General features: G+C 43.2%; 1 protein-coding gene across 1 annotated transcript in view; it reads right to left on the reverse strand.

The window, feature by feature from the left end:
- Positions 1-23900: 23900 nt before the first annotated feature.
- Positions 23901-27303, reverse strand: part of MARCHF11 (membrane associated ring-CH-type finger 11) — a 102999-nt gene continuing 99596 nt past the window's right edge. Inside the window, exon 4 of the mRNA XM_019450766.2 lies at positions 23901-24555. Coding sequence (XP_019306311.2) covers positions 24233-24555 — 323 coding nt within the window. The 3' untranslated portion in view covers positions 23901-24232. The remainder of the gene's footprint in view (positions 24556-27303) is intronic.

Below are 27303 nucleotides of genomic sequence, written 5' to 3' on the forward strand. Positions count from 1 at the left end.
GGAAAAGGAAACAGCTCCTTATATTTGCCAAACTTTCGCAAGTATATATTGATCGCAGTTTCTACGTCCTGCTGTTCATGCGGCCCGTCTCATCACAGACGAAACTGCCGTGTAGTTAATCCTGTCACTCTGGCCTCGTCTAGAAGTTTCTGTTCTATTCTAGTCTGTTCTATTCTATTTCTGCCTTCAAACCCTTTGAAGTCAAATTATGAACTGCTGAGCATATCATAGATGCAAGGCACTGTATCCAATAAGGAATCTGATCTAGGCATAGGTGAAAACAGGATCATTGTTAGTTTCCATGCAAGTACAAGATACTGTTTCTGCATTAGCAAATATAATAAAGCCGATTTATGGCACCGTTCAAAGAATGAAGAAATGAAACTTTCTCAAATGAAATAACTGCCTGTGTGTATATTTGGGATCTGGGATAAGTTCTTCCCTTCCCTGAACCTCCATTTCCTTACCTGTAAAATGGGGCAAAAATAGTACCTAATTCGTAGGTTTGCTATGTGAGAACTGGATGAGGCAGCATGCATAAAGAATTTAGGAGAGCCTAAATCATGAGTGCTATTATGGGCTCACCTGCGCTAAAGCCCCAGTACTCCAGAACGTGGCTGTATTTGGGAATAGGGACTTTTAAAGAGGTAATTACGTTAAAATGAGGCCATTATTTACATTAGTAATGATTTAATATGACTGGTGTCCTTATAAGAAGAGATTAGGACACAGAGACACGAGGGGTGCATGTGCACCGAGAGACAGCCATCTGTCAACCAAGGAGGGAACTTGGAACAGATCCCTCTCTCATGACCGTCAGAGGAAACAATCCTGTTTGGCACCTTGGTCTTAAACTCTTAGCCTCTAGAACTTAAAGAAAATTCATTTCTGGCGAATAAGCTGCCCAGTCTGCAGTATTTGGTTATGGCAGCCTGAGCAGACGAATACAACTGCTCAGTAGATGTTTGTTCTACAGAGAGGGTAAGGGCAGAGCGAGGAAAATGAATATGTACATGGAACACTACAAGGAGATGTGGTCACCACTTCCCCTTGGGTTGACCTCCCTGGATGACCTCAAGGAGCTCTCTCTCTCCGGCACCAGAGCAGTATCATTGGATTGTCTTCGCCAGTCGGCAAGGAAATTCTGGAAAGAATTGCAGGTACTCGCAGACAAAGGAAGAGCAGAGCATCTCATCGATATCACTTTATACATTCATTTGGAAGAAGACTGGGCTTCAAGTCATACCGAAGTAACACAAAACACAAGGACCCCTTGTTCTCCCCGAGACGCTTGACGATTTGCATGTATAAATCAAGAGTGCATTTTCAAAATGCTTGGCTTCTTTTATGAACGTCTTGATTTCTCCAGGCCAAAGTATCTTAGAATCCAGAGTGCAAAATAAAATAAGCCAGGACAATATGTATCAGAGTCTATTCACAGGGACCTAATTGGTGCAATCATTAAACGATATGTTCTCAGCCAGTCAGTTGGGTAATGCATGCGAATATGTAATTCCTTACTACAGACCCAGCCTGCTGATATATGTCTTTCTGCAGTCAGGTCCAGGAGGCTGAGGGAAGTCAGGCTTAGAATTCTGTGGCATGTCAATATCTCAGTGTTATCTCAACAACAACACAAATTCAACAAGGATCTAATAGTGTATTGCTGCCAATATCTGGATCTTTTTATTGCTAAGTGTTCCTTTTCCTTTGCTTGCAGCATAGTTTTAAAATCATGTAGTGCAGCTTATATTATTTAGGAGAAACCAGATGATATCTCTGTACCCTGAGGTCAGACCCCAATAGCCATCAGTTAGCCCCTGACTGCTGTGGGCCGGGCACATGATGTTTTAAGTACTTCATTAGTCTGGGGCCATGTTCCCTGGGGCTTCCATAGAACAAAGGGTATTATGGACGCTTTCCAAATGTTCATTTGTTTTACATCATTGTTATTAAATGTAGGCAGGCCGAGTAAGAAGGAGAAGCCTAGGATTTTCGATGGCACCTTTGAAATCTTCCAGTCCAGGGGTGGCAAATAGATTTTATTTCCATTGTTAACTCTTATCAATTGATTGTGGCTTCACCCAGAGCATGATGTTGAAACTGTGCCAAAGCCAAGTGTGGACTCAACGGAAAATAATGCCAAGGTTGATACTGATGTCCGCTGTGGGCACAAGATTGGGGAGTGGCAGACTTAGAGATACGAAAGTCTTACCCTTTCTTCTTATGTAGGAGGAAACTGAGCTCCAAAGACATTAAATGATATTCTGAAGATCACACAATTAGTTAGCAAAAAAGGCCAATATCCTGACTCCCTTTCTACCACATCACTGAAGAACAATGCATGAGTATAGCTTAATTCTGCCCTCCAGGTGATAAAACCGGTCTTCGTCTCTGATGAGACTGTAATCCAAAAAAAGCCTCCCGTCCCCAACACACATATCACCCTTCTTCCCTGAAGGATATGTTTCCTCTGCATTGACTTAGAGGTATTTTTCTCTTGAGACCCTTTTCATGTTAGAAATAGGAGATAAAGTTTGTCTCCAGGTTCTATTTACTCATCTGTAAACGGGAGAGTAATACACAAAGTCTGAATTCTGCGTGAATTTCCATTATTAAAGCCCTTTGAGTTCTTTACAAAAAGAATTCAAACCTGAAAATCTCTTTGGTTATCGGGGAGCCTGGGTGGTTCAGTTGGTTAAGCCTCCGACTTTGGCTCAGGTCATGATCTCGCAGTTCATGGGTTTGAGCCCTGGGTCAGGTTCTGTGCTGACAGCTCAGAGCCTGGAGCCTGCTTCGGATTCTGTGTCTCCCTCTCTCTCTGTCCCTCCCCCGCTCACACTCTGTCTCTCTCTGTCTCTCAAAATGAATGAACGTTAAAAAATGAAAATAAAAGAAACGTTTACAAAAATTTCTTTTGTTCTCAATATGCTAAATACAGGTAAGAAAATATTAACCTTATATATGTAAACACAAAATGTTCTGCACATGAGTTGAGTGAACCACGGGGGGAAAGAAGTTTTAAAAAAGGGTAAAAATCTAGTGAACCTTCTTAAGGAATAAGAGCAAGGAGTTAAATTCTAATTCTTTGTAGCAATTATTTTTTCCCCTTGGGAAAGGACATTAAGAACTTTTGCACCGTAATGCCATCTATTTTTTATTGCGCCAATGAACAAGTACATCTTTCCAAACTGCCACTATTCATCACTTTTAAATAAGAATAGATGAGTTTGAAAAGATATGAAGATTCATTAGTCCCAGCTCTAAATATTGCAGGTGAAATTATTTCCATCCATTGCGGCCTACTGTAGACTCAGAGAAGTGGCACATGATATCCTTGAAAATTATGCTTCCGAAGAGAGTGGCCCTTGTTTGGACAAATGCAAAGGCAACAAGACCCTGTGTTCGTTTCCCCAACATATCACGTATACGGCCAGATAAGGAATACCATTCGATCTCATGGGAACGAGTCCTTTCTGTATATTGAGACCATCCAAACAGCTGGAAGAGGATGTGATTATCGACACGACATTTTAATGGAGTTCTGTAGTCAGCGGGAAAGTTTTATTAAGATCTGCTTCCAGGGCGCCTGGGTGGCTCAGTCGGTTAAGGGTCCGACTTTGGCTCAGGTCATGGTCTCGCGGTCCGTGAGTTCAAGCCCTAGGTCAGGCTCTGTGCTGACAGCTCAGAGCCTGGAGCTCGCTTCAGATTCTGTGTCTCCCTCTCTCTCTGCCCCTCCCCCACTCATTCTCCCTCTCTCTCTCTCTCTCTCTCTCCCAAAAATAAATAAACATTAAAAAAAAATCTACTTCCTGGAGCACCTGGGTGTCTCAGTCAGTTAAGTGTCCAACTCTTGATTTCAGCTCAGATCCTCATCTCGCGATTTGTGAGTTTGAGCCCCACATCAAGCTCTGCATTAGCAGTGTGAAGACTGCTTGAGATTCTCTCTCTCTTTCTCTCTCTGCCTCACCCCTGCTCTCACTCCCTGTCTTAAAAATCAATAAACATTATCAAAAAAAAAAAAAGGAAAAAGGCGGTCCACTTCCTTCCAACCACTTTAACCTCCAGAAGGCAATAACTGGGGTAGTATTTACTCCCGAGGAAAAGGCATGAGGAGTCATGAGTTCTCGTGAGCACTTACCTACCCAGCGCCCTGCTTGGAGATTTACATTGATTACCATATTCATTGCCACGACACCCCAAAAGGGTAGATATAATCTGCAGATAGAGCCAGAGATACTGAGGGCATCGGCGGGTTGAAGCAGTTCAGTGCTCTGGAAGCAGGACTAGACTGTCCCTTGACTCCTTTCCACCAGCCCAACCTGAAGGCTGCTCTACGCTATACTTCCCGGCCAAGCCCTATCCCTCAGAATCCTAATTCTTTGAAGATCTTCTTCCGAGACATCCAAACCTCTACTCTAGCATTGCCATTTGATTTACCTCCACATGCCCAGGTTCCAAATGGGAATGCCTAACTCCCCCATACATAGGAAGGGCTAGTCCTACACACTTTCTGGGGGTGGTGTTTTGAGCTTGCCTGAAATGTACACAGAGAATGAGACACGACTAGGGAGAGATTATCATACCTCATTTATGATGTCGATTTTATCTTGCATGTCACTAGGCTTCTGTTACTTACTCGATCGAGGGCAAGAACTATGTCCTGCAGCCTGACTCCCCTATCCCTCCAGTACCTAGTCCTGTGCTTTGCACACAGTAGGTGCTCAATACTTGTGAGAAGAACGACTGACTACCTGAATGACTTAATGGGTGGATCATAGCTCACTGGTGGAGTGTCCTCATGTGCCAACCCGTTTCTCCCTTTTCACTCACCTTCTACCTCCTGAGCCACTTCATAGGCAAAAATGCAACCTCCTTCCCTCTCCTCTGCTCACCAGATGTGCCCTCCACCATGTCACCCTCTACCGACTTGCCACAGTGTAATGAGGGCCTAATGAGAATGACTCAGCTCAATGTTGCATCTTGATGTCCCATGACCTTTTCTTCTTTATCATTTGCTCATTGCCAGTCCGAGTGACTCAGCTTTTGTCTTAATGGAAGTGGTGACTATACAGCATAGAATTCTCCGTATCTGTATCTATACCAATAATTTATTTATATATATACAAAATAATTTTATAGGTAAATTAAGTTTATATATTTGAACTCTCTCTATTCATATTTATAATCACACACACACACACACACACACACATTTTTAAAACTCTCCCACAGCCATGATCTCATTTGACACAGCACCTTCTGAGACCACCAGGACATACCTCACAAGTCTTATCTTCCAGGAAGTAAAGGTGACTTTACCAAAGTCACACAGTTAAGCCATCAAGTGGCAGACACATGTCCCACTTTCTTTTCACTACCACCCATCTCTTCTTCGATCATTGGCTGACCTTGTTTCCATTCTTAGGGCAAAGACCTAACACCCGTGCCTCTGTTTGAGTCTAGCACAGTAAATGTTATAAACTTGACTGTAGCCTCTAAAAGTGAAACCTAGCTTTGAAAAAAAAAAAATTTACCGGAAATATCGAATATTTTAAAAACTCCCATCTTACTGAAATCTCATCAGGGATGGACACTCACATCCATTCATTTGTGAGGACTTGGGGGTTTGGAAGTAGCATAAGAAGTAAGTATCATGGGAGCTCCCAGAGGTCTTTGTCCCATTGAAGGGTCCATTGCCGAATATGGCCAGAGAACAGTCCTACAGCCAGCGTGGCTGGGGCACAGGTGAGCGGCTGATGGGCCAGATGATCTGTTTTGAGAGAGAGGGAAATTCGCCTTGGCTGGAGTGGTGGTGAAAGGGGGTTTAGCAGAAGACAGAGGACAGATGTGACAGATACCTGACTGAGAGTGCAGAGTTACTGGGTCCAGGAGGGCACTAGCTTGCTATGTGCACTTGTGGGACCACTGGGATGCCCAAAATTTGTATTTAGGCCTTGTTTCTATTTAAGTTAGTTTTGTAACTGTTTTAAAATTGTTTTTTTCTTGGATCCATTTACCTGCGTGTTAAACGGAGACAAATTTGCCAGTTCTTAGCTATGGACACTGAGGAAAAGTTTTAATTTCTCTAAGTCTCATATTTCCACTTTTGGGAAATAGAAAGCCTGTAACCTGCTGCACAGCATTGTTGTGAGAATCAAATGAGATGATCTAAGTGAGGCCTCCAGGACAATGCTTGGCACAGAGTAGTTGCTCAGTTATTTATTTTCTAGGTGGGTTTACATGCTCATCTGTCCTTTATACTAAACACACCCTTGGCAACAACTGTCTCGATTCCCAAAGTCCAGATCTCCTGGAAACACTGACAGTCATTTCCTCAGTCTAGAGGCTAGATAGATAGATGGGTAGATAGTAACAAATGGGCAGATGGGCAGAGAGAAGGAGACAGAAATTGAGAGAAACACGTAGTACATACACAGATGGAGAGAGATACCGGTGGAGAAAATCAAGTCAGAGACGGGGAGAAAAAGGGGAAGAGATGGGAAGATAGATGGAAATCGATAGGGAATTGAAGTATTGTTCTTGACTCACTCCCACCTCCATGACACATTACCGTTTAATCTCTCTGAATCCAAAGGCTGAGTAATCGCAAATGGCATTTGGACCCGGAAGGTTTCACCGCAGGCCCTGGTTATGTGTATTTCTTTCTTGTCACTGAGTAATGATATCACAGGAAAGTGGAGCTATGAAGTAAGGAAGAAAAACTTGCAAACCTACTCAGATAAAAATGGGCCCAGGGGCGCCTGGGTGGCGCAGTCGGTTGAGCGTCCGACTTCAGCCAGGTCGCGATCTCGCGGTCCGTGAGTTCGAGCCCCGCGTCGGGCTCTGGGCTGATGGCTCGGAGCCTGGAGCCTGCTTCCGATTCTGTGTCTCCCTCTCTCTCTGCCCCTCCCCCGTTCATACTCTGTCTCTCTCTGTCCAAAAAAAAAAAAAAAAAAAAAAAAAAAATGGGCCCAAATGAAAACTGGAGAGCTAAAGGTATGTAATTTCCCCCAATCTAATTGTACATTTTCAACCTTCTTCCCCTCTCCCCGACACCTCCTCTCCCCTGCCAAGCGTTCCCATGACCTCAGATTTTATGTGTAGCTGGGAGGTAACTAAAGTTAGTGTTTATGTGGAATCCAGGGGTGTTAAGAGCAGGGTGAATTCACACTGGGTGAATCGGGATAGAGGCTGGTAGGAATAGGTTCTTGGAAGAAGGAGCCCAGTGAAGCCGAGCCCATCGAGACTGGGTGCCTGAAATAATGGCACATACCTCCTATACCTGGAGCAGGGAAAGGTCTCAGGCAATGGCAGTGTCCTCACTGACCATTACCAATTCACAGAAGGCACGTATGAGAAATGGACATGACAAGTTTGAACCGAGTGGCCCCCATGCATGTTGGGACTTGGGACTGATGACAGCAGTTTACAGGGTTTATGTCCTTTGATGGCCACTGGCTCAGTTCTTCCCAGCCAGACCCTTGGAAGAAAAGTTTCATTCCCAAACTTTTCCAGTTATCAGGAATCCATTTTTAAGCACAAAATACTTCATGCCCCCCGGGGGTCCATGATTATAACTGTAGCTAACATTTTATCATGTGCCAGCCTTGCTTAGGTGCTTTCTGTGTGTTGATTCTGTTCATGTTCATTCCATCTTTGTTAGGAAAATAGCCTGTCATCTCACAAAGGAGAAAGCCAAGGTAAGGGGAAGTCACAGGACAGGTAAGGGGGAGCTGAGTTATGACACCATTCCACAGTCCCTGCTCTTAACAGCTACGCTACCCTCTCACTTGATTGTAGGTGAGCTTTCATTGCAAAACAAGTCACATAAGAATAGAAGGATTCCATACACATCCAGCAATGCTTTTAAATTAATCTCATAGAGCTGAAAAAAATAATACACTGGAGGTATTATGTATCAGATCCATAAACAACACTTGAAACAGCACGGGGGTGTGTATTACTTCCTATGACGGCAGCCTTTGCCGTGGCGACGCATGGTCAGACCATCCCCATGCCTACACGGCCCCAGGGCTCGCTGTTCCAAACCTTATCATACTCTCTTGGACATTGGCTATCTATCGGTTGTGTCCTTGGGGTCGGGACGGTGTATTCTTTGTAATTGTAATTTATGCACGCATCACTTCTTGCCCATTATAGGTGCTCAGTAAATATTTTTGGAGTGAATGAGTGCATAGTTCGGTATCTAGGTCCTCCCTTCTCCTATCAAGGCTATTTGCAAGTACAGATGATTTGGAAACAACCAGCTTAGAAGGTGTAATCAATGATCGTACCAGGTCTTTCAAGAGAGGTAGGGCTGTACAGGAGCATCCCCGAGAGGGACCAGTATAAAAAGCATGGCGCGAGGTGGGTTCCTGGAGCCCTTTTCCGCCTATTTGAAGATGGTAACGGACATCATGATCAATAAAGGGTGAGTGTCAACAGATACCTTCAGGGAAGATGGCAAGCTCTTTGGCCTGTCCCGGTCTGAGGGTGCTGCACGTCTTGAGGTTCACGTGGAACATAGGGCAGAGTGGGAAGCCCCTTCGCCAAGCAGCGAGAACCACATTGGCTGCCAAAAGGAGGACTTGAGGTGCGGTCAAGCTGCCAGGGCCTCTGACCCTGACTGGCTGTGGAACAGAGGTTTGCACCTTCAGGTCAAATTCTGGCCGACCCACGGGGAACCTTTCCCTCCCAGTCTTCTTCCAAGGGCATAACACTAGGTGGGGTTCACTCATTGGTAATTACAATGAGTAACACGGGGAGATTTCAAGTTCGGCATTATGGATGTGAAACCAGACATTGTGGGGTCACAGGAACCTGGGGTTTAGCTCGAGAGGCCAGTGCAACTCTGTGTTCGCTCCTCTTGGGTGTGTCCCCTGAGGGGATGTCTGGGGCATTTAAGTAGCCCCTGTCACTCTAAGAAACAGCCAAGAAAACCCAGAGGGCCCAGTCTGAGTCTAGGATGGGATAAAAAAGCATTCTCAAAAGAGAGCACATTCTGTGTTATATCATTGAAAATGATCCATGAGGGGCGCCTGGGTGGCGCAGTCGGTTAAGCGTCCGACTTCAGCCAGGTGACGATCTCGCGGTCCGTGAGTTCGAGCCCCGCGTCGGGCTCTGGGCTGATGGCTCGGAGCCTGGAGCCTGTTTCCGATTCTGTGTCTCCCTCTCTCTCTGCCCCTCCCCCGTTCATGCTCTGTCTCTCTCTGTCCCAAAAATAAATAAAAAAAAAAAAAAAGAAAGAAAATGATCCATGAAAACTGGACAGCAAATCACTGATGTTGAGATTTTTTGGTCTGGACTTGGATTATATGTGCAGACTTCATTTATTGCTCTTTATAATATTAATATTAGTATCCTAATTAATATTAATATCCCCAGAGTGCCAATCCAATACAGAGAAAGGGATACAGAGAATGTGCCCAAGTAGTGTCCCATTACGGCGGACTTATATCAGAGTGGACTACTGGGCTTGAGTCCTTGCCCAGAAAGCCCATTCTGAGCTGACGACATGCTTGTCCTCTGTTTCTGACATCCCGCTCGCCTTTACGCCACTTTTTGTGACCCTTGGAGAGCCTTTCTTGACAAAATGAAGCCTGGTGCCCACCCCATGCATTCAGTAGAGCCGCACAGATTAGTCATTGCCTATTGAAACTTTAAGCTTCTTAAAAACGGGATATATAGAAAATGAGCGTGGTCACCGTGTGTCAGATGTGCGCACGGAATCAGCCGTTTGATTTCTAGTGGAAATAAATCAAAAGCAGACACTTCTCTTGACCACAGATGAGACGGTGTCTGGAGCCAGATAGCGGCAGGTTGCTGAGTCTAAAGTGCACATAAAATCCAATTGTAAGTTGGCTGACCACAGAACACGACTGGATTCACTTACTGCTAATTAGGATGAATAAAAAGAGACACTAGGAGATGTGAAGCTTGGGATTATGGGTAGTGAAAGCCACTTGATGGGAGGAAACCAATTTTTCCTGGTGTTTTGGAAAATCACTTCATACGGAGTCTGGTCCGTTATTTATGTCCTGAAAATTGCGCGCAGGAAGGACCAAGCATATTCTGATAAAACTACACCCCAGGAAGTCCCATCCGAAGGGATCTTAAAGACCCAAGCAGGGAAGAGTGAGTGGGTTTGGCTCCCCGTTAAAGAATGGATCTTCTGTCCCTGGCCTGTACGGAAAGACATTTTCCTTCCGCCCCAAGTGATAAAATGCATGCCAATGAGCAACGCTGGATACCGTCAGTTGAGGCTGGTGTGATGGCCAGATGGCCCACTTGATTATCGATCATTTTATTTGTACCTCCTGGTGGTAAGTTCTCTTTCTTAGGGTGATTTCACCATCCCTTCACTGTATTTGGAAAGGAAATGAACGGCCAGGCTCACGCAAGCTAGGAGTGACTGTCAGGAGGTGTGAGGCCAGAAGAAAGCAGCTACATGGAGTGCTGGTTAATAACATAAAGGAATCTTTTGTGGGAATTCTTACTCCATTATGTTGGCACATCCCTTTCCCCCGCTCTCTGGCCAGCAGTGATATGGGAGAGTTATTTTAATCTTAACTCTATTTAGGGGATTGGAGTGTTCCAAAGAGAAGGAGAGAGTTTTGCTGAGTATTTTAAACAATTGATTCCAGATGGATTCTCTTTGTATCATTTATGGAATTGTTTTTTCTAAATGAATTCTAAAGATAGAATGTACGTATTCACCGCAGACTGAAGAATGTGAAATATTAAGCAACTTGGATGGCAAATGTTGTGGTACCCAGGTGTCACTTTGGGTAAATGGTCTCATTTTCCATTTTTGTTTTGTTTTGTTTTTCTTGGTGCATCTACAACACGTCTGAGATGGTAATCCTCGTAGGGCAGGGATTACAGGATCAATCTACAGGATGAGTTACCCACATCTCTGCCCAAGTACCTACGGGTACTTGCCATAATAATAAATGATTTTTATTTCAAATTAGTTTCAGGAGCAATTTTACTTTTAATGAGAAGTGTAGCGGCGGGGGGGGGGGGAAGAAAGAAACAGAGAGATCAAGAGAGAGAGAGACACCCAGAGAGACCCCACAGGAGTGGGGGCAGAGAGAGAGAGCCTAGTGGAGAAGCCAAGATTAAAAACCAGGATCTGATTCCCACTCATGTTCTTCTGCACAATGCCCCTTTCTTTTTAATGGTAATCATCAAATAATCACCATGCAGAATGGTTATCACCAAATGACACCATGGGCGTCAAGACAAATGGGACAGCCCCAGCACCCCTCAAATAGAATGAATGCCAATTATAAGCTTCCAGGATGGCATACTTAACTGCACAGGCATGAATACCAACTGTCAGCTAAAGTTCCTGAAACCCTCCATCCCTGCTATGCCCATGGACAGAGTGGAATTACCTGTGTTGTCTTGCTCTGGGCCATCAGATACAGGTGTCTTGACCCACAACAGACTGAACCAGAGATCGGCTCCTTGACTAAAAACTACAAGACACATGTGGCAGGCCAGTGGCTCACAAGGTGGTCAAGTGCCACATCGATGTGCTCCTTTTTGGATGAAGATCGGTGAGCCCAGTAAGAGCTTCTTTCTGGAGGAACTGACAGGTGACATAAGACATAGAAGGAAGAAAAAGAGGCAGGGCAGCCATGGAGGAAACCCAAGAGTAGAGAGAGAAGCAGATAGAAAGTAGCACGGGTTGAGAATGGCAGGCTCACTGGATTAGGTGCCAGTGCTGTTGACAGAAAGGACAATAGGGCACCAGAGCTCCTGAAGATCTGGAATGATGCTTTGATTCTTTGTGGCATCTACTGTGGGAGAGCAAAGGTGGTTTTCTGACCCTCCTCACTTCCCCAAATATTCCCTGCTAGATCCCCATCACCTGAGGTAGCTCAAGCCTATCTCTCCTCCTTGTGACCTAAAGTACTTATAATGGTAATAAGTATAAGAAACACCTGATTGCTGTATGTTAAATGTGTGAGTAGGTTGTTTTAGTTAATCATTTCAAAAACACTATGAAGTAAGTATCCTAATGATACTATCATTTTATAGATGAGTAAAGTAAGGTGAAGGGGGTCAAGTACAACAAAAAGTCTTCTTATTGAATACAGTAAGTGCCAAGAATTAATCCGTTGATTGAAAAAACCAATTGAAACAAGGAACTGTTGGGGAACCTGGGAAGCTCAGTCGGTTAAGTGTCTGCCTCTTGATTTCAGGTCAGGACGTGATCTCTTGGTTCGTGAGTTTGAGGCCCGCCTCAGGCTCCACTCGGATATTATGGAGCCTGCTTGGGATTCTCTCTCTCTCTGCCCCTCCCCTGCTCACTCGCTGTCTCAAAATAAATAAATAAACTTAAAAAAAGAAACAAGGAATTGTTAGAAACTGATTCACGCATACCTTAAACATTCTGTTTTTTCAAATGCATAATATACATCAATTCGATAAGGGCTTTTCTTTTGGTAGAAGTTGCTGATGGGATTCAGGGCTGTTTTCCTGCATAAAGCACGCATATAACATATGCTTCACATTTTCCACTTTCAGTTTCTCTGATGTGAAATAAACCTGGAGACCCAGGTGAAACAATCTGATGCAGAGTCTTTCTAGATTTCTTTTTTGCTTTCTATAATCTTCCACAGATATTTTCCCAACATCCAACTGGCAGGGCTCACGCCTCTCCAGTCCTTCCAAAACTCTCAGCCTAGTGGTCACCTCTTTTCATGCTCAATTCCATCATCAGTTATATTAAATGAAATTATGTAATGACATTGGTATCAAGTGATTTGACAACTAATTGTCAGAAACTCGTCTGGTAGAAGCAAGAATGTATGTGTCTGTTACAGAAGATTCTACTCCAAGATGGTGTACCATCTCAGATGCTCGTGCAGAATCTGCGTCCCCTCCCCTGGAACCTGGAGGAGCGTTGGTAACTACCTTGAGAGTATGGCAAAAATGATGCTCTGCGACTTCCAACCTTAAGTCACAAAAATGCCATGTACTTCTGCCTTGTTCTTTTACAGCCCTGCCTCTTGGACAGCCACATGCTGCCAAGAAGCCCCAGCACACTGTAGTGATGCCACATGGAGAGGAACCAAGGCCCTTTGCCCGTGGCCCTGAGTGAACTCCCAGCCGATACCAACACCACCTCTCCAGCCCTGTCTTGAGCCGTCTTGCCAGCAGATCCTGCAATCCCAGCGGAGCCCCTCTTTTTTTTTTTTAATTATTTTTTAAAATGTTTTTATTTGTTTTTGAGAGAGAGCACACGAGCAGAGGAGGGGCAGAGAGAGGGCGAGACACAGAATCAGAAGCAGGCTCCAGGCTCTGAGCTGTCGGCACGGAGTCCGACGCCGGGCTCAAGTTCACGAGCTGTGAGTTCATGACCTGAGCCGAAGTCGGACACTTAACTGAGCCACCCCGGCGCCCCAGCTGAGCCCCTCCTATACCTTACACCGAGTGGGTAAGGAGAGGACCTCTCTGCTGAGCCCTTCCCAACTACAAATTAGTGAACAAAATAAAAGACCACTGTTTGAACCCATTCAGTTTAAGTGGTTTGCTGTGCAACATTAGACCAGCTAATGAATGTTTCGGGTCTCATTAGTATGTTTCACAGGAGGAACGCAGAACACGCATCAGCTAGAGGGTCTGCTAAGCCAACATCCTCTGTAACTCTTCAATGATTGGGTAACTATTAAAAGCTAGAGCTTAGGTTTGAACCCAGCCGTCTGACTTCAGAATTATATTACTATGGTCCTACAAAAGACTTTTAGAAGCCCCTACTAAACCGTACGTAACAGTTGGTGATACATAATAATGTGTAGTATGTATTATCCTAACTCCATGCTTACAGACAAGCTCTTAATATTTCCAAGGTTCAAGGCAGGAGGACAGATCCCAGATGTCTAATATTTAGAAGTTAAAAATGAAGGCAAAAACTGTCAAATCAGTTTCATCCCCTTTACATACACCTTCGTGAAATCTCAATGGTCAGTTGAGTTATTGGACCCCATGGCTATACCGCTTCTCCTTCTACCCCTGGATTCTTTCCTTACTTACACGTGTGGTCACACGTGTGTGACCTCCAGCTTGTACTACCCGGCTTCATTCACACATGCCTCTTCAGCTCTGCTTGGCCAGCCCCAAGTCCTAGGGATGGTCACGCTGGAGGGACAGTCAGTCCTAGAAGAACGAACCCAGGAAAGAGGTCCGTGTGAGCTCATGAAGTAGACACGACCAATTTGGGTAGAAACTTCTGGGAATTCAGTGCTTGGTGCACGTTCTATATTGACATTTGGGCTCTGGATGGACTCTGGGTCCCTTGGCCAGGTCTTCTTGTGCCATGTGGAGGAGTGTGGCTAGAAGAGGTTGCCAGTGAGGGCCACGTGACAGAAGCTCCTTTCTTCAGGTCTAAGGATGGTTAGTCAACTCCACCTCCAAGCCCTCTACCCCACCCTCTTTCACGATGTCTGGCCCATAATTGAGGACCGATAAATATTTACCAGATAAAGTAACCTTGTCCCCAGAAGCAAGCTTTACATTTTGAATCTTGGGTGCTGCTGGGGTTTCAGACTGTCAGCCCGGAGTGAGATCATAAAGCCGGGACAGGAGCCAGACTCCCACACATCTCTGAGCCCAGCTCAAATTGATTCTAAGTGACTCTGAAGAGCCAGCGGGATGGATGAGAATTAGATTCGGCTCCATGAACGGTGGTGCAGACAAGCACCAGACGCTTGACAGTGACCCCTGAGCACTGACCGTCCCAACCTTTAGTCCTGCTGATGAATTTTCCACTGACACTGACAGTCTGCTCTAATCTCTCCGCGACACCCACAGCCACCTCCCTACCCAAGGACACACACCCTTCTGGTAATGACAACCGAGTAAAATGGAAATGATTGGAGCTGAGGGCTGTAAAACACTGCAATCATGCAGTTAGGAGATTTATGTAAAAAGGGCTACTCATCCTGACTATTTCTTCAGAGAAGCCTCTGAAGAACTACAGAACCTTCCAAGTCTGACACCGGTAATGGTTGGAGAACACTGTTATTTACCAGACCTGTAAGTCACAGACCTGTGAATATGTCATAGACCCAAACCCCCTTACTTTGTTTTACTGCTGTTTCAAAGCACGTTCTCTGCTACATCCAGAAAATTCATTACCCATGGAAGTAGTTGTTTTAGTTAATTGGACCTAGGTGTTTCAATATTATTTTAGTCCAAATAGAAAAGACTTGAGTCCTACAGTCTTATTTAAAAAAAAAAAAAAAATCTTGTCTGCCTTTTTGATTAAACTTGGTGCAAGGTACAGCCCAGGTATTTTAAGTAAAAGTGGAGGGAAGAAGTGGAAGAACATTTTCAGCCTCAAATTCTGTCAAATTCAGAATCCGAATCTATTGACCCTTTTATCTATACACCCTTTTATTTGGAAGGGTGTTAATGCAAAATCTTCATAAACATGGCTAGGTGAAGATTTCTAATGGAACAGAGATTGCTGGGGCCTAATTCCCCTAGGGTGTAATTCACACGTGCCCTCCGAATTCTGTTTCCTGTAAGGCTATCCAATCTAGGGCAGACAGGAAAGATTAAATCTGTGAGAGATAAATGTCACACTCTCTTCCTGAACATCCTTCTGACATTTCAAACCTCCATCAGCCTCAGGAAATCCATCTCTGCCTAGACTCATGATTGGTGTTCCGGGCACAGACGTTGACAAAGAATTACATAAATTGGTGTCTTAAATGGTACTTTCATCTATAGAGATTTTGGGAGAGTTTCATGAATTTGGGGATATATATATATATATATATATATATATATATATATACATATATATGTATGTATACATATATATATATTTTTTAAATATTTATTTTTGACAGAGAGAGAGAGAGACAGAGCATGAGCGAGGGAGGAGCAGAGAGAGAGAGAGACACAGAATCCGAAACAGGCTCCAGGGTCTGAACTGTCAGCACAGAGCCCATCGCGGGACCTGAACTCACAAACCTCGAGATCATGACCTGAGCCAAAGTCGGTCACTGAACCGACTGAGCCACCCAGGCGCCCCCATGAATTTGGGGATATAAAGTAAACTGCAGAGAAGTAATTCACTAACTATTAACTAGTAATTAATACTTTTTTCCCTCTATGTCCATAGGAAACTAAAATGTAAGAGAATAATTTTCCTTCCCTCATCCCTATGGTTATGTTTACATCTTTTTCCTGTTGTGAACTGTTTTCTGTTTTTGTTTTGCTTTGATTTTTTTCTTCAATTGTTATTTATTATTGTTACTATTACTTTTCCTGAGGAAATTATACTGGGTCCTGGAAAGGGTGGGAGCTGAGAGATACAGGGAAGAGACATAAGAAAGGATAGAATGCCCCCCCCCAAATATGTCCAAGTTCTAAATCTCGAAACAGCAGATTATGTTACTTTACATGGCAAAGGAGACAAAAGACAAACATTTTCAGGGTGAATATAAAAACAGGATTCATGGGGCACCTGGGCGGCTCAGTTGGTTAAGCATCTCATGGTTGGTGAGCTCGAGCCCCGCATTGGGCTCCGTGCTGGCAGTTCAGAGATGGCTTGGGATTCTCTCTCTCTGCCCCTCCCCTGCTTGTGCTCTTTCTCTCTCTCGCAAAATAAATAAACTTTTTTTTTTTTTTTAAAGAAAAGCAGGATTCAACTACATCCTGTTTTCAAGAGATGAAATTTAAGTATGAAAACACAAACAGTTTAAAAGTTAAAGGATGAGAAAATGTGTAAATAAGACCGTTTAAGAAGACTGGTAGGGCAGAATTAATGTCAACCAAGTAAACGCCCATATCAGCGATAAAGAACACTCCCTAATGCAAGAAAGGATGAGACACAACGACCCTATGTATATGCATCCATTGCTAAAAGCAGGGCTTCAAAACACATGAAACAAAAATAAGCTAAACAGAGAAATAAACAAAACTATATAAGGAAGTAATTGATTTAAATGTAAACTTAAAAAATATTTAAGGATATAGTTTGAGCAATATTGATCGGTGTGTCATAACAGAAATGTATAGAATATCACACCCAACAATTGCAAGAACATAAATTTTTTTCAAGTGTCCATGGAACCTTCACAAAATGTAGTACATTGAACGTGACTACAAATTAATCGTCCTTCCTCTTGTCGGGAGGTAGAATCCATTTTCCCATTTTTAAAAATCTGAGCTGGTCTTGTGATCCGCCTTAGCCAATGAAGTATGGCAGAACTGATGTTATACCACTTTGGAGTCAAGTCCTCTTAGACTTTGTTCACCCACTTTTGCACTGCGGCGGTAAAGAAGCCTAGGTTAACCTCTGATATTGAAAGAGAAACCCAGGGGACCCTGGGTGGCTCAGTTGGTTGAGTGTCCAACTCTTGATTTCGGCTTGGGTCATGGTCCCAGGGTGGTGGGGTCAAGCTGCAAGTTGGGCTCTGCACTGAATGTTGAACCTCCTTAGGATTCTTTCTCTCTTTCCCTCTGCTTCTCTTCCCTGCTCATGCTCTTTTTCTCTAAAATGAATACAATTAAAAAAAGAGAGAGAGAGAGAGAGACAGAGAGAGAAGCCCAGCCCAGCCAGTGTCCCTGTTAAGCCCAGCCCCCAGACAACCCTCCATTTGAATGCAGTCTCAGGGTGAGATCAGAGGAAATTAGCAGACGAATCACCCAGACAACCAGCAGAATCATGAAAAATAATAAATTATGATTTTTAAACCACGAAGCTTTGAGGTGGCTTATTTTTTCAGGTAGTTTGTTATACAGCAGTAGATCTGTGATACACTTAAGAAAGACCATATACTTGACCATAAAATCATCTCAGTAAAGTTCAGTGGATTTAGATTATACAAAGTGTCTTCTTAACCACAATGAATTAAATTCTAAATTTTATAAATTGATACCAAGAAGAGATTTAGGAAGTCTACAAATATTTTGAAATTAACCACATAGTTCTAAATAATCTGTGGATCAAAGAAGAAACCACAAGGGAAATTATAAGATATTTTAAATAGGATGGTAGGGAAAGCAGTATGTTAAGAGATATGCAATGCCGTTAAAATGGCATTTAGAGGGAAATTTGTAGGTTTAAGTGCTTACATTAGAAAAGAAGAAATCCTTTAATTCCATCATCTAAACCTCCACCTTAAGAAGCTGGACAGCCCAACTGAGGTGCCTGGGTGGCTCAGTTGGTTGAGTGTCTGACTCTATTTTGGCTCAGGCCATGATTCCAGGGTCGTGGGACGGAGCCCTGCATCTAGCCCCATGCTGAGTGTGGAGCCTGCTTAAAATTCTCTCTCTCCCTCCCTCTGCCCCTCTGCCCCCACTCACATTTTCTCTCTCTCTCTCTCTCTCAAAAAATAAAATACAAATTCAAATAAATAAATTAAAAAGAAGAAGCAAAGAAGAAAAAATTAAACTCAAATTTATAAAACTGAAAGAAAGATACAGTTATTGCTTACAGATACAGATTTGACTGTGTATATAGAGAACACCAGGACAATAACAACAACGAAAGCTTTGGAGACAATGAGGGAATTTATAAGGTCTCAGGATACAAGGTCCACATAGCAAAACCAATATATTTCTACATACTAGCAATAAATAATTAGATAAAAGAAAACATGATCTACAAAAACAGAAACATGAAATACTTGGAATAATTTTAACAAAAGAGGTAAAGGAACTCCACGCTTAAAATATAAGATGTGGTTGAGATAAAACAATGAAATCCTACACAAATGTTAGTGTATTGAAAGACTCCACAGTGTTGCCTACGTGCCCCTAAGTTCGTCTATGACTTCAGTGGAATGTCGAACAAAAGCCCAGCAGGCTGGCCGATGCAGTCTGTCCTGGTCTGTGGAGGGGGAGGGGAGGGAGGGAGGGGGGCTTCAGCCTCACCACATATTCTAGAATTCTCTCAGTGGTGTCTTGTTTTTGAAGAGTTGTTATTTGTTCTTGTGAGGGAGAGTCAAGTCAGGAACAACCTCTGTCGCCATCTTGGTCTGGAGGTTACCTTCTTCAGGAAACTTTCTCTGAACACTAGGTTTGAGTCATGTGTCTTTTCTGAAATTTTCTTTTCTGGCATCAAAGTGCTTAAACCATTTCATTCAACTGCCAAATTAATGGGCTTCCTCCTCCCTAAGATCACAAACTTCATAAAATCAGCTTATCTTTTATCTTCTGTTCCCAGGCAGCCTTCCCTCACTTGTCACCTCATGAGCAACCCCTTGGGCTTGTGCCACTGTGGCCCACTTTTTATTGTCCCTCCATCATGGCTGCCTCTTCTGATTTCTTCCTTATCTCTTTCTGGGGGGCAGTCTCTCCAGCCCATGTGGGGAGCTGGTCCTTAGTGATATACCAACAGGAACACCTCGGAGCCTCACTGTGTGCCTGGGCCATAATACTTTGAACAATGGCACAATGGGGACGGTGCCACCTTGTTGTCTAAGCCAGGGATGATGAATAAGGAAGGCGAGGTAGAAAAGTAAGTATCCCCAGAGCTGCAGCTAACAAAACTAATCACATCGTGTCATTAAATGGTGTCGAATTGTGTTACTTTTTCTTCTCCTGGTCTCTGAGTCTATGCTTTGGCTCTTTCTTATTACTAAATCTTGACTTTGCCAAGAGTCTCATGGGAAGCGTGTCCCACGGAGCATTTCCAGCTTCTGGCCACATTGTCCTTGTTGTCATAACAGCTTCTGGGCAGATCTCCTGTGTTCCCAAAGCCCCAGGACAGCTATGCTAGGGAGCTAGAGGTATGACTACATGAGACATTTGTCTCCATGTTTCCACTCACAGCTGAGGCTCCTTCTGTGGCCCGGCAGCTAAGATGGACATTTGTGCTTGACAGCCCCAGAGAGCAGGGTTTTTAATCACCTAGGTCACCATTTCCACCCTACGCTCACTAGGCTCCACGCCCTATGTGTCTTGGAGCAAATCTCTTTTTTCTACTGGCAGCCCTAGAAAAAGATACTTTTCTTCCGAAAGGCCACGTTGCATGCAGAAAAACTTCTCAGAAATATGAAGAAGTTACAAGAAAATTAAGTGACCTCTAACTTATTTTGGAAAATCAGTATCAAACGCTTTGGGGTAAAGTTTATGCATCACCAAAATTTTGCAGGAAATCATGCATAGTTTTCATTCTCCCACTGGCTCCCAGTGTCTATACTTCCTAGAGGGAAAATCCCTTAAAATAACTTTGAAGTCTTTGACTAATTTATTAGATAAATCCACTGTGTATAAAATGGCATCTTTATGAGGTAATTAATTAATCTCTAGGTTCCACCGGGGCTCGGAACTTTGAGCTTTGCTATAAATTATGGCACCTCCTGCAATTCTGAATCACACACACGTTATGGGAGCATTTTTTTTCTGAACTGATAAAATGGGATTGAACTAACTGCCTCCAGTATCTTCTTAAGGTTTTAAACCAATTATTTCTTAATATGTTGGACATCAAATTATTTTTATATGATATCATTTATGCAAACACGTCTTGAAAATAAAAAGCCAAATTTTGCCACTGAAGTCTGATAAATGATGAGCCTGGCAAGAAAAATTTTAAGTATCAGATATTCGTAAGCTACTGTCATTAAAATTTGCAAATCAAAAAGAAAAAAAAAGAAGCAAGCTACGCAGGAAAATATGGACAAATTATGACCTTTGTGTAAAATGACACTTCCATTATTAGATGATCGCTGATCTAATTCTGGATTGGCAAAGACAAATTAATTTTGCTATTTCACTCCATAGATAAAGGAGGATTGATTAGCACATCATCAAAAACAATAGACTATGCTAGTAGTGTGGGAAAAAAAAGAAAAACAAAAAGGAAAAGGATAGCAGTCCCAGGCTGAAACAGAAGCAGTAGAGAGAGCTTGCTTTATTCTGGCATCTGTTTAGTTAATGAGACATATGGAATAAAAAAAAAAAATTAATCATGTTTAAGAAAAATCAGATGATAGTCTTTATTCTGGGAAGTGTTTGGGAGTATTTTCAATAATAGAGACACTATCTTCTACTTCACAAAATCTCCGATGTGCTTTCCTCTTCGGAATTGTGGGTTTCGCTGTCTTCTGGGAGAGGGGAAGAGAGCCCACTCAATGCCCCAGTATTTCTACTGCATTATCTAATTTATAGTGGTGGCACCTGTGTGTGATTGCTGCCTACTATTTCGTTTTGTAGGATTTCTCCGAACTCTTTTGAGGGTACGACCACTGTCCATTTATTTTAGCCGTACCTTGAGAACAGAGTGTCGCCCATAGGAATCGGGTTAGAGGGGGATGAACATCCCCCCGAGATGACCTTGCCACGTCTGGCCACCTGCAGCTTGAACACTGTCTTCTCAGGGTTCCCTGTGGAGTTCGGACCCTGCTACCTACTGAACCCCATAGAGATGGATCATGTCTTCCCAGGCATCTTCTGCCCCCCCAGTGAGAAGCCTCTCACCATGACTGAAACATGCCTCTCTTTTACCCCCAAGGAGCCGTTCCCAGAATTTCTTCTCCATTTGTCTGGCAAACTGCTCACGCTTCAGCACCCAAGTGATGCCGGCTCCTCGGGGATTCCTTCCCCGGCCACCCCAGGGAAATCTGCTCCTGATCTGCCGCTTTCATTTGCTTGCCTGTATCCTGCCACATATGCTGTGGCACATGTCCCCAAAGTCTCCCTGCAAACCTGGGTCGTTCTGTGGCCCACTGCGAAAGTATGTGGCACGCAGGAGGTGCTCTGTGGATGCCTGTCCTTCAAATGAGTGGTTGGAAAGAGACAAATTGCATACAGGTCTCAGTGTTTCTAATATTGGAAAAGATCCTAAAAATAAGGCATTTCGAACTTATTTCCTTACGTCGGGGATTTTGATATTTAAGGGAGCCCACGTTTGAATTACAGACTTGGCAACTGGAAGTTAATTATTTATACCGTAACTCGTGGTACATATTAACATTTTAATTATTTTTAAACAGTGAATTCAATTCTTTCAAGGCACGTCTCCTCCCCACCTGGAGTATTTCTTCTGAGTTTTTATGTAATCATTTCAGAGAGGGTACGTTTTATTGAGCGGAGGTTCTGCCAGATCCTTATTCCAACCTTGACTCGGGTCACATGTGGGTGTGTGACTGTGTGTGTGGGCGTGTTAGGAGGTGTGAAGGTGACGGGGGGAAACAGTGGGTGTGGGCAAAATGTGCATCCGAAGGTCAGGGTGCTGAAAAGCAGGGCAGCCTAGGGACGCATATTCCTTTCCAGGTTGACAGGCTCACTCTGAACTCTCTTGGCGACATCTCTACCTCGTGCACCCCACACTGGGCGGGGTGTCCCACCCATTACGCCTTTTTGTTTCTAGTGAGTTGATGGAATACGAAGGTGTATGCCAATTAGAAGGGCAGACTTGCTAAATACGGAGCAGTGATAATCTAATCTGTGTCTGTCTCTTTATCCGGTATTTTTAATGCGATGCTCTGAACAGTTCTCACAATTATTCTCCATTAAACGTGTTGTTGACGACGACTCCTCTCTGTGATTAAACTGTCCAGGACAAACATCAACACCTGCGGGGCACAAAAAATGGGTTGTTCCTTTGACAGCAGATTGGCATTCCTGGTGTCTCTATTAATTAATCTGTTTTTCGGTCCCAGGGGGCAAGATTCTGAGCGTCCGGAACCAGATTCATAGGACTGACTGCTACCTCCCAGTGTCTTCCCCAGGACTGTGCTTGTGTAATATCAGAATTTAAAAAGTGACATACAGGATGGGAATATTTAACACTCTCGCTTCCTACAACTGCCCCCTTAACAGTGGTTGCGTCTTCCTTCTTTCATGATTTCCTGATTCCTTTTTCCCATTTATGCAAATGAGCACAGCCTTAACTCATTTGCGACAGTTTTTAAACTGGGAAAATATTCTTCCGCGTATTGGTGGGATTTGCTACGTAGGAATCACAGTGCTACCTGTAAACGTTAACTATTCTAGTATGAATCATCCAAAGGTCATTTTTAGAAAATAGAATGTAAAGCGTTCTTATTTCATATGCTTTAAAATCTACTCATCAGTTACTTCCAATGACTTACATGTTCAACTCATGTTCCAAAGGACAGCATGACCGCCTGCCTCTTCATTTATTCTGTCACTGCTCATTAAAATGTGCCATTTCCCTCCATTAGGAGGATTAAAAGGTGGAAAATCTCCAGGTGCCACTAGTTAGCAAACCGTTCCTAGGGAGTCAATAGCCTCATTTTTCTTTTCCTCTTTTCACTTAAAAAATACGTATCTACTGAAAGAAAACATTTCTCGCTGCGGGTGAATATATTTCCCAGGACTTCATTAAAGCGAGCGATAGCGTCCGTGTTTAAATGATTCAGTAGGTATATAAGCTTTTACAGAAAGAAAATCTAATTAAGATAGCGCTCACAGACTTCAAGACACTAATAATTAACCCAAATGACTGCCGTAGGTCTGTAAGAGGGTTATGCAAATGTGAGGCGGTGGGATTATTTCTTCACAAGCAATGATGTGATGTTTTGGTGAGCTCTTATGGTTATAAGTATACAGAAGGCCCTGCCCGCTTGTATGTAATAGCAGTAAGTTATACGTACTGGAGGAGAACTATTTTTTCCCCACTCATCTTTAACTGTTTATAAGCTCTCTGTACTGTTTCACAAGCTAGAAAGCAAGCCAACATTCCTAGAGCTTGCATTCCTGGTGACAGATTATTCCATCCCAGGAAAAAAGTCCCGCTTACATCTGCCAGTAGATGTGAGGCACGAAGAGGACCAGTCCATAGCATCGCCCAAGCACCTGGGATCTGCGAACCCACAGGCACCTTGGCATCTGCCCACGGAGTTCTAAGCTCTTCCCCGTTCGTAGCATGCCTGAAAAACTACACATGGAGCAAAACGTTTGATAAAAAATATATTTAAAACAAGCAAGAAAAAATAGTCTCGGCCTTCAGGACAGCTTCCATCATTCTTTGAACCAAGTAGGGTTAAATTATATGTATAATGATTTCAAGTACCAACTTATAAAAGATGTGGGAAATCAGAAAACAAAGAACCAGAGAGCTATTTTTTTTTCAGAAAAATGTATTTGCAATTCAAATGTTCATATAAAAAGCATAAATTTTAAAAAGTTCATAGATGTGTGTTTTTAGAAGTGCTGTGGTTTCGCCATTCATTGCAATTACATTCCAAGATGCGCAGGGTGGTCTACGCCACGCCGCCTTACGCTTTTGTCACACAGAAGTCACTCTCATCACAACCTCCCCTGAGCTGTTATCTTCGGACAGATCTTCATGGGGCCTCATCCGATTGAACAGGTGCAGTAACACGTAGCCACACTGAAACCTGGGGGAAGTTAACTGCGTCGGGTGGACCAAGTTCCTGTTCCGCAGGGCCGTCAGTGGCAACCATAAAGTCCTGCTTGTGGAAGACTCTCCCCGGCTACTTTCTTCGATGTCTGTGGCTTTATCGTAATTCAATACATCCCAGTGTAAGTTAACAGCCCGCCAGCGTTTAAACACTCTGTAAACTGCAGCTCCTTCGTGGACAATGAGACCTAAAAATGGAGGGGGGGGGGGGAACAAAGGTTCGTCATAATCAAAAGTTGGTGGTTTTGTATACAAGTAAGGCATTAAAGAAATAGTTCTCTGTTACTCATTGTCACAAAAAAAGACGGTATCCTGACCACTCAACTGTCACAGCTAACGGCAAGCTACTGTCCATATTACACAGGAATAACCAATAGCCAAAGAATAAGAATACACTAACGTGCACAGAGTAAAGTTATCACGGGTATAATTAACCTGCTCCATCGTGGCTCAGAACACACCTTGGGCACTCATGTTGCCTTAAGAGAATCATTAGGCTTATTGATTCATTCATCATGTATTTGCGGACTCATTGCGGGGCCAAGTAACGTGTGGAGGGCTTGGTTTCAACGGACACCTTAATTTGGGAAAGAGACAGATGTTAAAGTCAACATCATCTTCCCAGTGCCTAAAGCACTGTCTCACACCGAGGAGGTATGAGACGACTTTTCCTTCTTTTCACTCTCTTCAACAACTCGACAAAAATGCATTGGGCACCTACGTGAGAGTTTCATGTATATTACCTCGTCCAGTGTTCGCCAAAGCCTTAATAAACGAGTATGAGCATGTCCTGCATTTTGCACACAAGGAACCAGCTCAGACGCAGAGAACTAGTAGCAGTGGCACAGGGATTCAGACCCAGGCAGCCTGGCTCCAGAGACCTAGGTCTTTGCTGCTATGCAGTAAATGGGATGATTACGCATTTCGGAGACACTCTCAGGAACATAAACAAGGTAATACAAGAATCTCAGGGACCATAAACTCGTAGTCTGTAGATCGGATATGGTGCCCTGATACATGGCTCCCACTCTACCCAGATCCCACCACACCCTGCATTTTTCATACATCGGCATTTCAGCATGTGGCCCAAAGCTTTTGAACTGGTGACCCCTCACTAAAAGAAATTCCTTGGGGGAGGTCCGGTCAGATTGGGAAATGAGAAGGAGCTCTTCTCCTTCAGGAGGATGAAATTCCATTGAACGTCGGTGGAGGGATGAATGCAGAGTCTTTTTTTTTAGGTGGAATAGGGCACATAATTACAGCATGTCAGTTGGCCACAAGCACTGTTGAATGAAAAATTGGAAAGTGAGCAGATCCTACCTCCCAGGATTTAGACCTTGAGTCTAGAGAAACTCTCAGAAATGTGAGCAAGGAAGCATGTTCAAACATGTTTGTCGTGTAACTGTTTGTGTTTGAGGGGGGAAATAGCAAACAGTCTCAAAGTACATGCGGAGAAGAATGGATAAATCGTGTCGTATGGATCCAGTGGACCATGGCAACGAAACTGAAGGGAACAAAGTCGCATACACGAACATGTATAAATCTTAAAAGAGAGGAACTCTTAAAGCCATGTGAAAAAAAAACAACATGAAAGTTTCCGAAAGAAATTACTGGGGTAAAGAAATACTACCCATTTTTACAGATTCAGATATATAGGTAAAAAGTATAAAAAGATGCATAAAAAATAATCATGAAATTTGTGACAGTGGAAAGGAAAGAAAAGAAATGAGATCCCGGAGAGATTTCAAATAGGCTTTTTGGCTGTATCTCTAAGGTCACTTTTTTTTTTCACGTTTATTTATTTATTCTGTGAGAGCAGGGAGAAAGAGAGCGCGAGTGGGGGAGAGGCAGAGAGAGAGGGAGAGAGCGAATCCCAAGCAGGCTCTGTTCTGTTAGCATGGAGCCCAACGCAGGGCTCGATCTCATGACCATGAGATCATGACCTGAGCCGAAGTCAAGAGTCGGACGCTTAACCAACTGAGCCACTCAGGTGCCCCTCTAAGGTCCCATTTTTTAAGCTGGGTGGTGGTGATGTTCAACATATTCTGTATACTTTTTTATGCCTAAGTCATACTTTCTAAAATTACAAAGAATTTATTAGGAAAATTTATCTAAGACGTATTGAGGCACAGAGAACTGAAGTCAGGAGACAAGTAGGGAGATCACCACATTGCAGGCGAGGAGCAGAGTGGGCACAGTAAGGGACAGAGTAATACACTTGTCAAAGGAAAACAATGATAGAACTAGTAATGCAAGAAGGGGAAAAATCAGTCTCATGTTTTCAACCTAGAGGAATGGGTGATTGAAAGGATGATAGTAATCTTTCCAAAGGTACAACGAGTAAGGGTTTTGAACATGGTTTTGTTGGGGAGATTACTTCATTTTCTTTTGGCAGCTAAAACAATGGCAGGTAGGTGATGGAGATACCCAATTTTTAAATATCACAACTACCTAATATCCGAATTTAAGTTTTACACCACTCCCTTACCAGGACAAAAACTTCTGACATGCGTGACTTAAGAGAATTCCAAGGATGTTGGCATAGGCCACTTAAAACATGCATGTGGTTTAATCAATAAAAATAAACAAATAATAATTGTGTAACACCACCAAAATAATGAGAAGGAATGTAAACTTCTGTTAATCATAGCAACTGCAAATAACTGTTTTGATCAACTCTATTTTTCTAAGGACAAACTGTCACAACTGATCAGATATTCTGGGGAAACAGCCAGAATTAGAAGTAAAGACTACCAGATAGTAATCGATGATTCGATTATTGGCTTTCTGAAATCTCTGTGGGCAATGATTTAATTTTTCTGGTTCTATTTTTCCTCATCAAAACACAATTGCAATACCTAATCTATACATTCAGCAGGATAGTATGAAGACAAATGGAAATTCATCAATTATAATGCACTCAAATTTCCTCGCGA

The sequence above is a fragment of the Panthera pardus genome, unplaced genomic scaffold, assembly GCF_024362965.1.
Source record: "Panthera pardus isolate Hobbes unplaced genomic scaffold, ASM2436296v1 HiC_scaffold_2, whole genome shotgun sequence".
In the NCBI taxonomy this organism is placed as follows: Eukaryota; Metazoa; Chordata; class Mammalia; order Carnivora; family Felidae; genus Panthera; species Panthera pardus.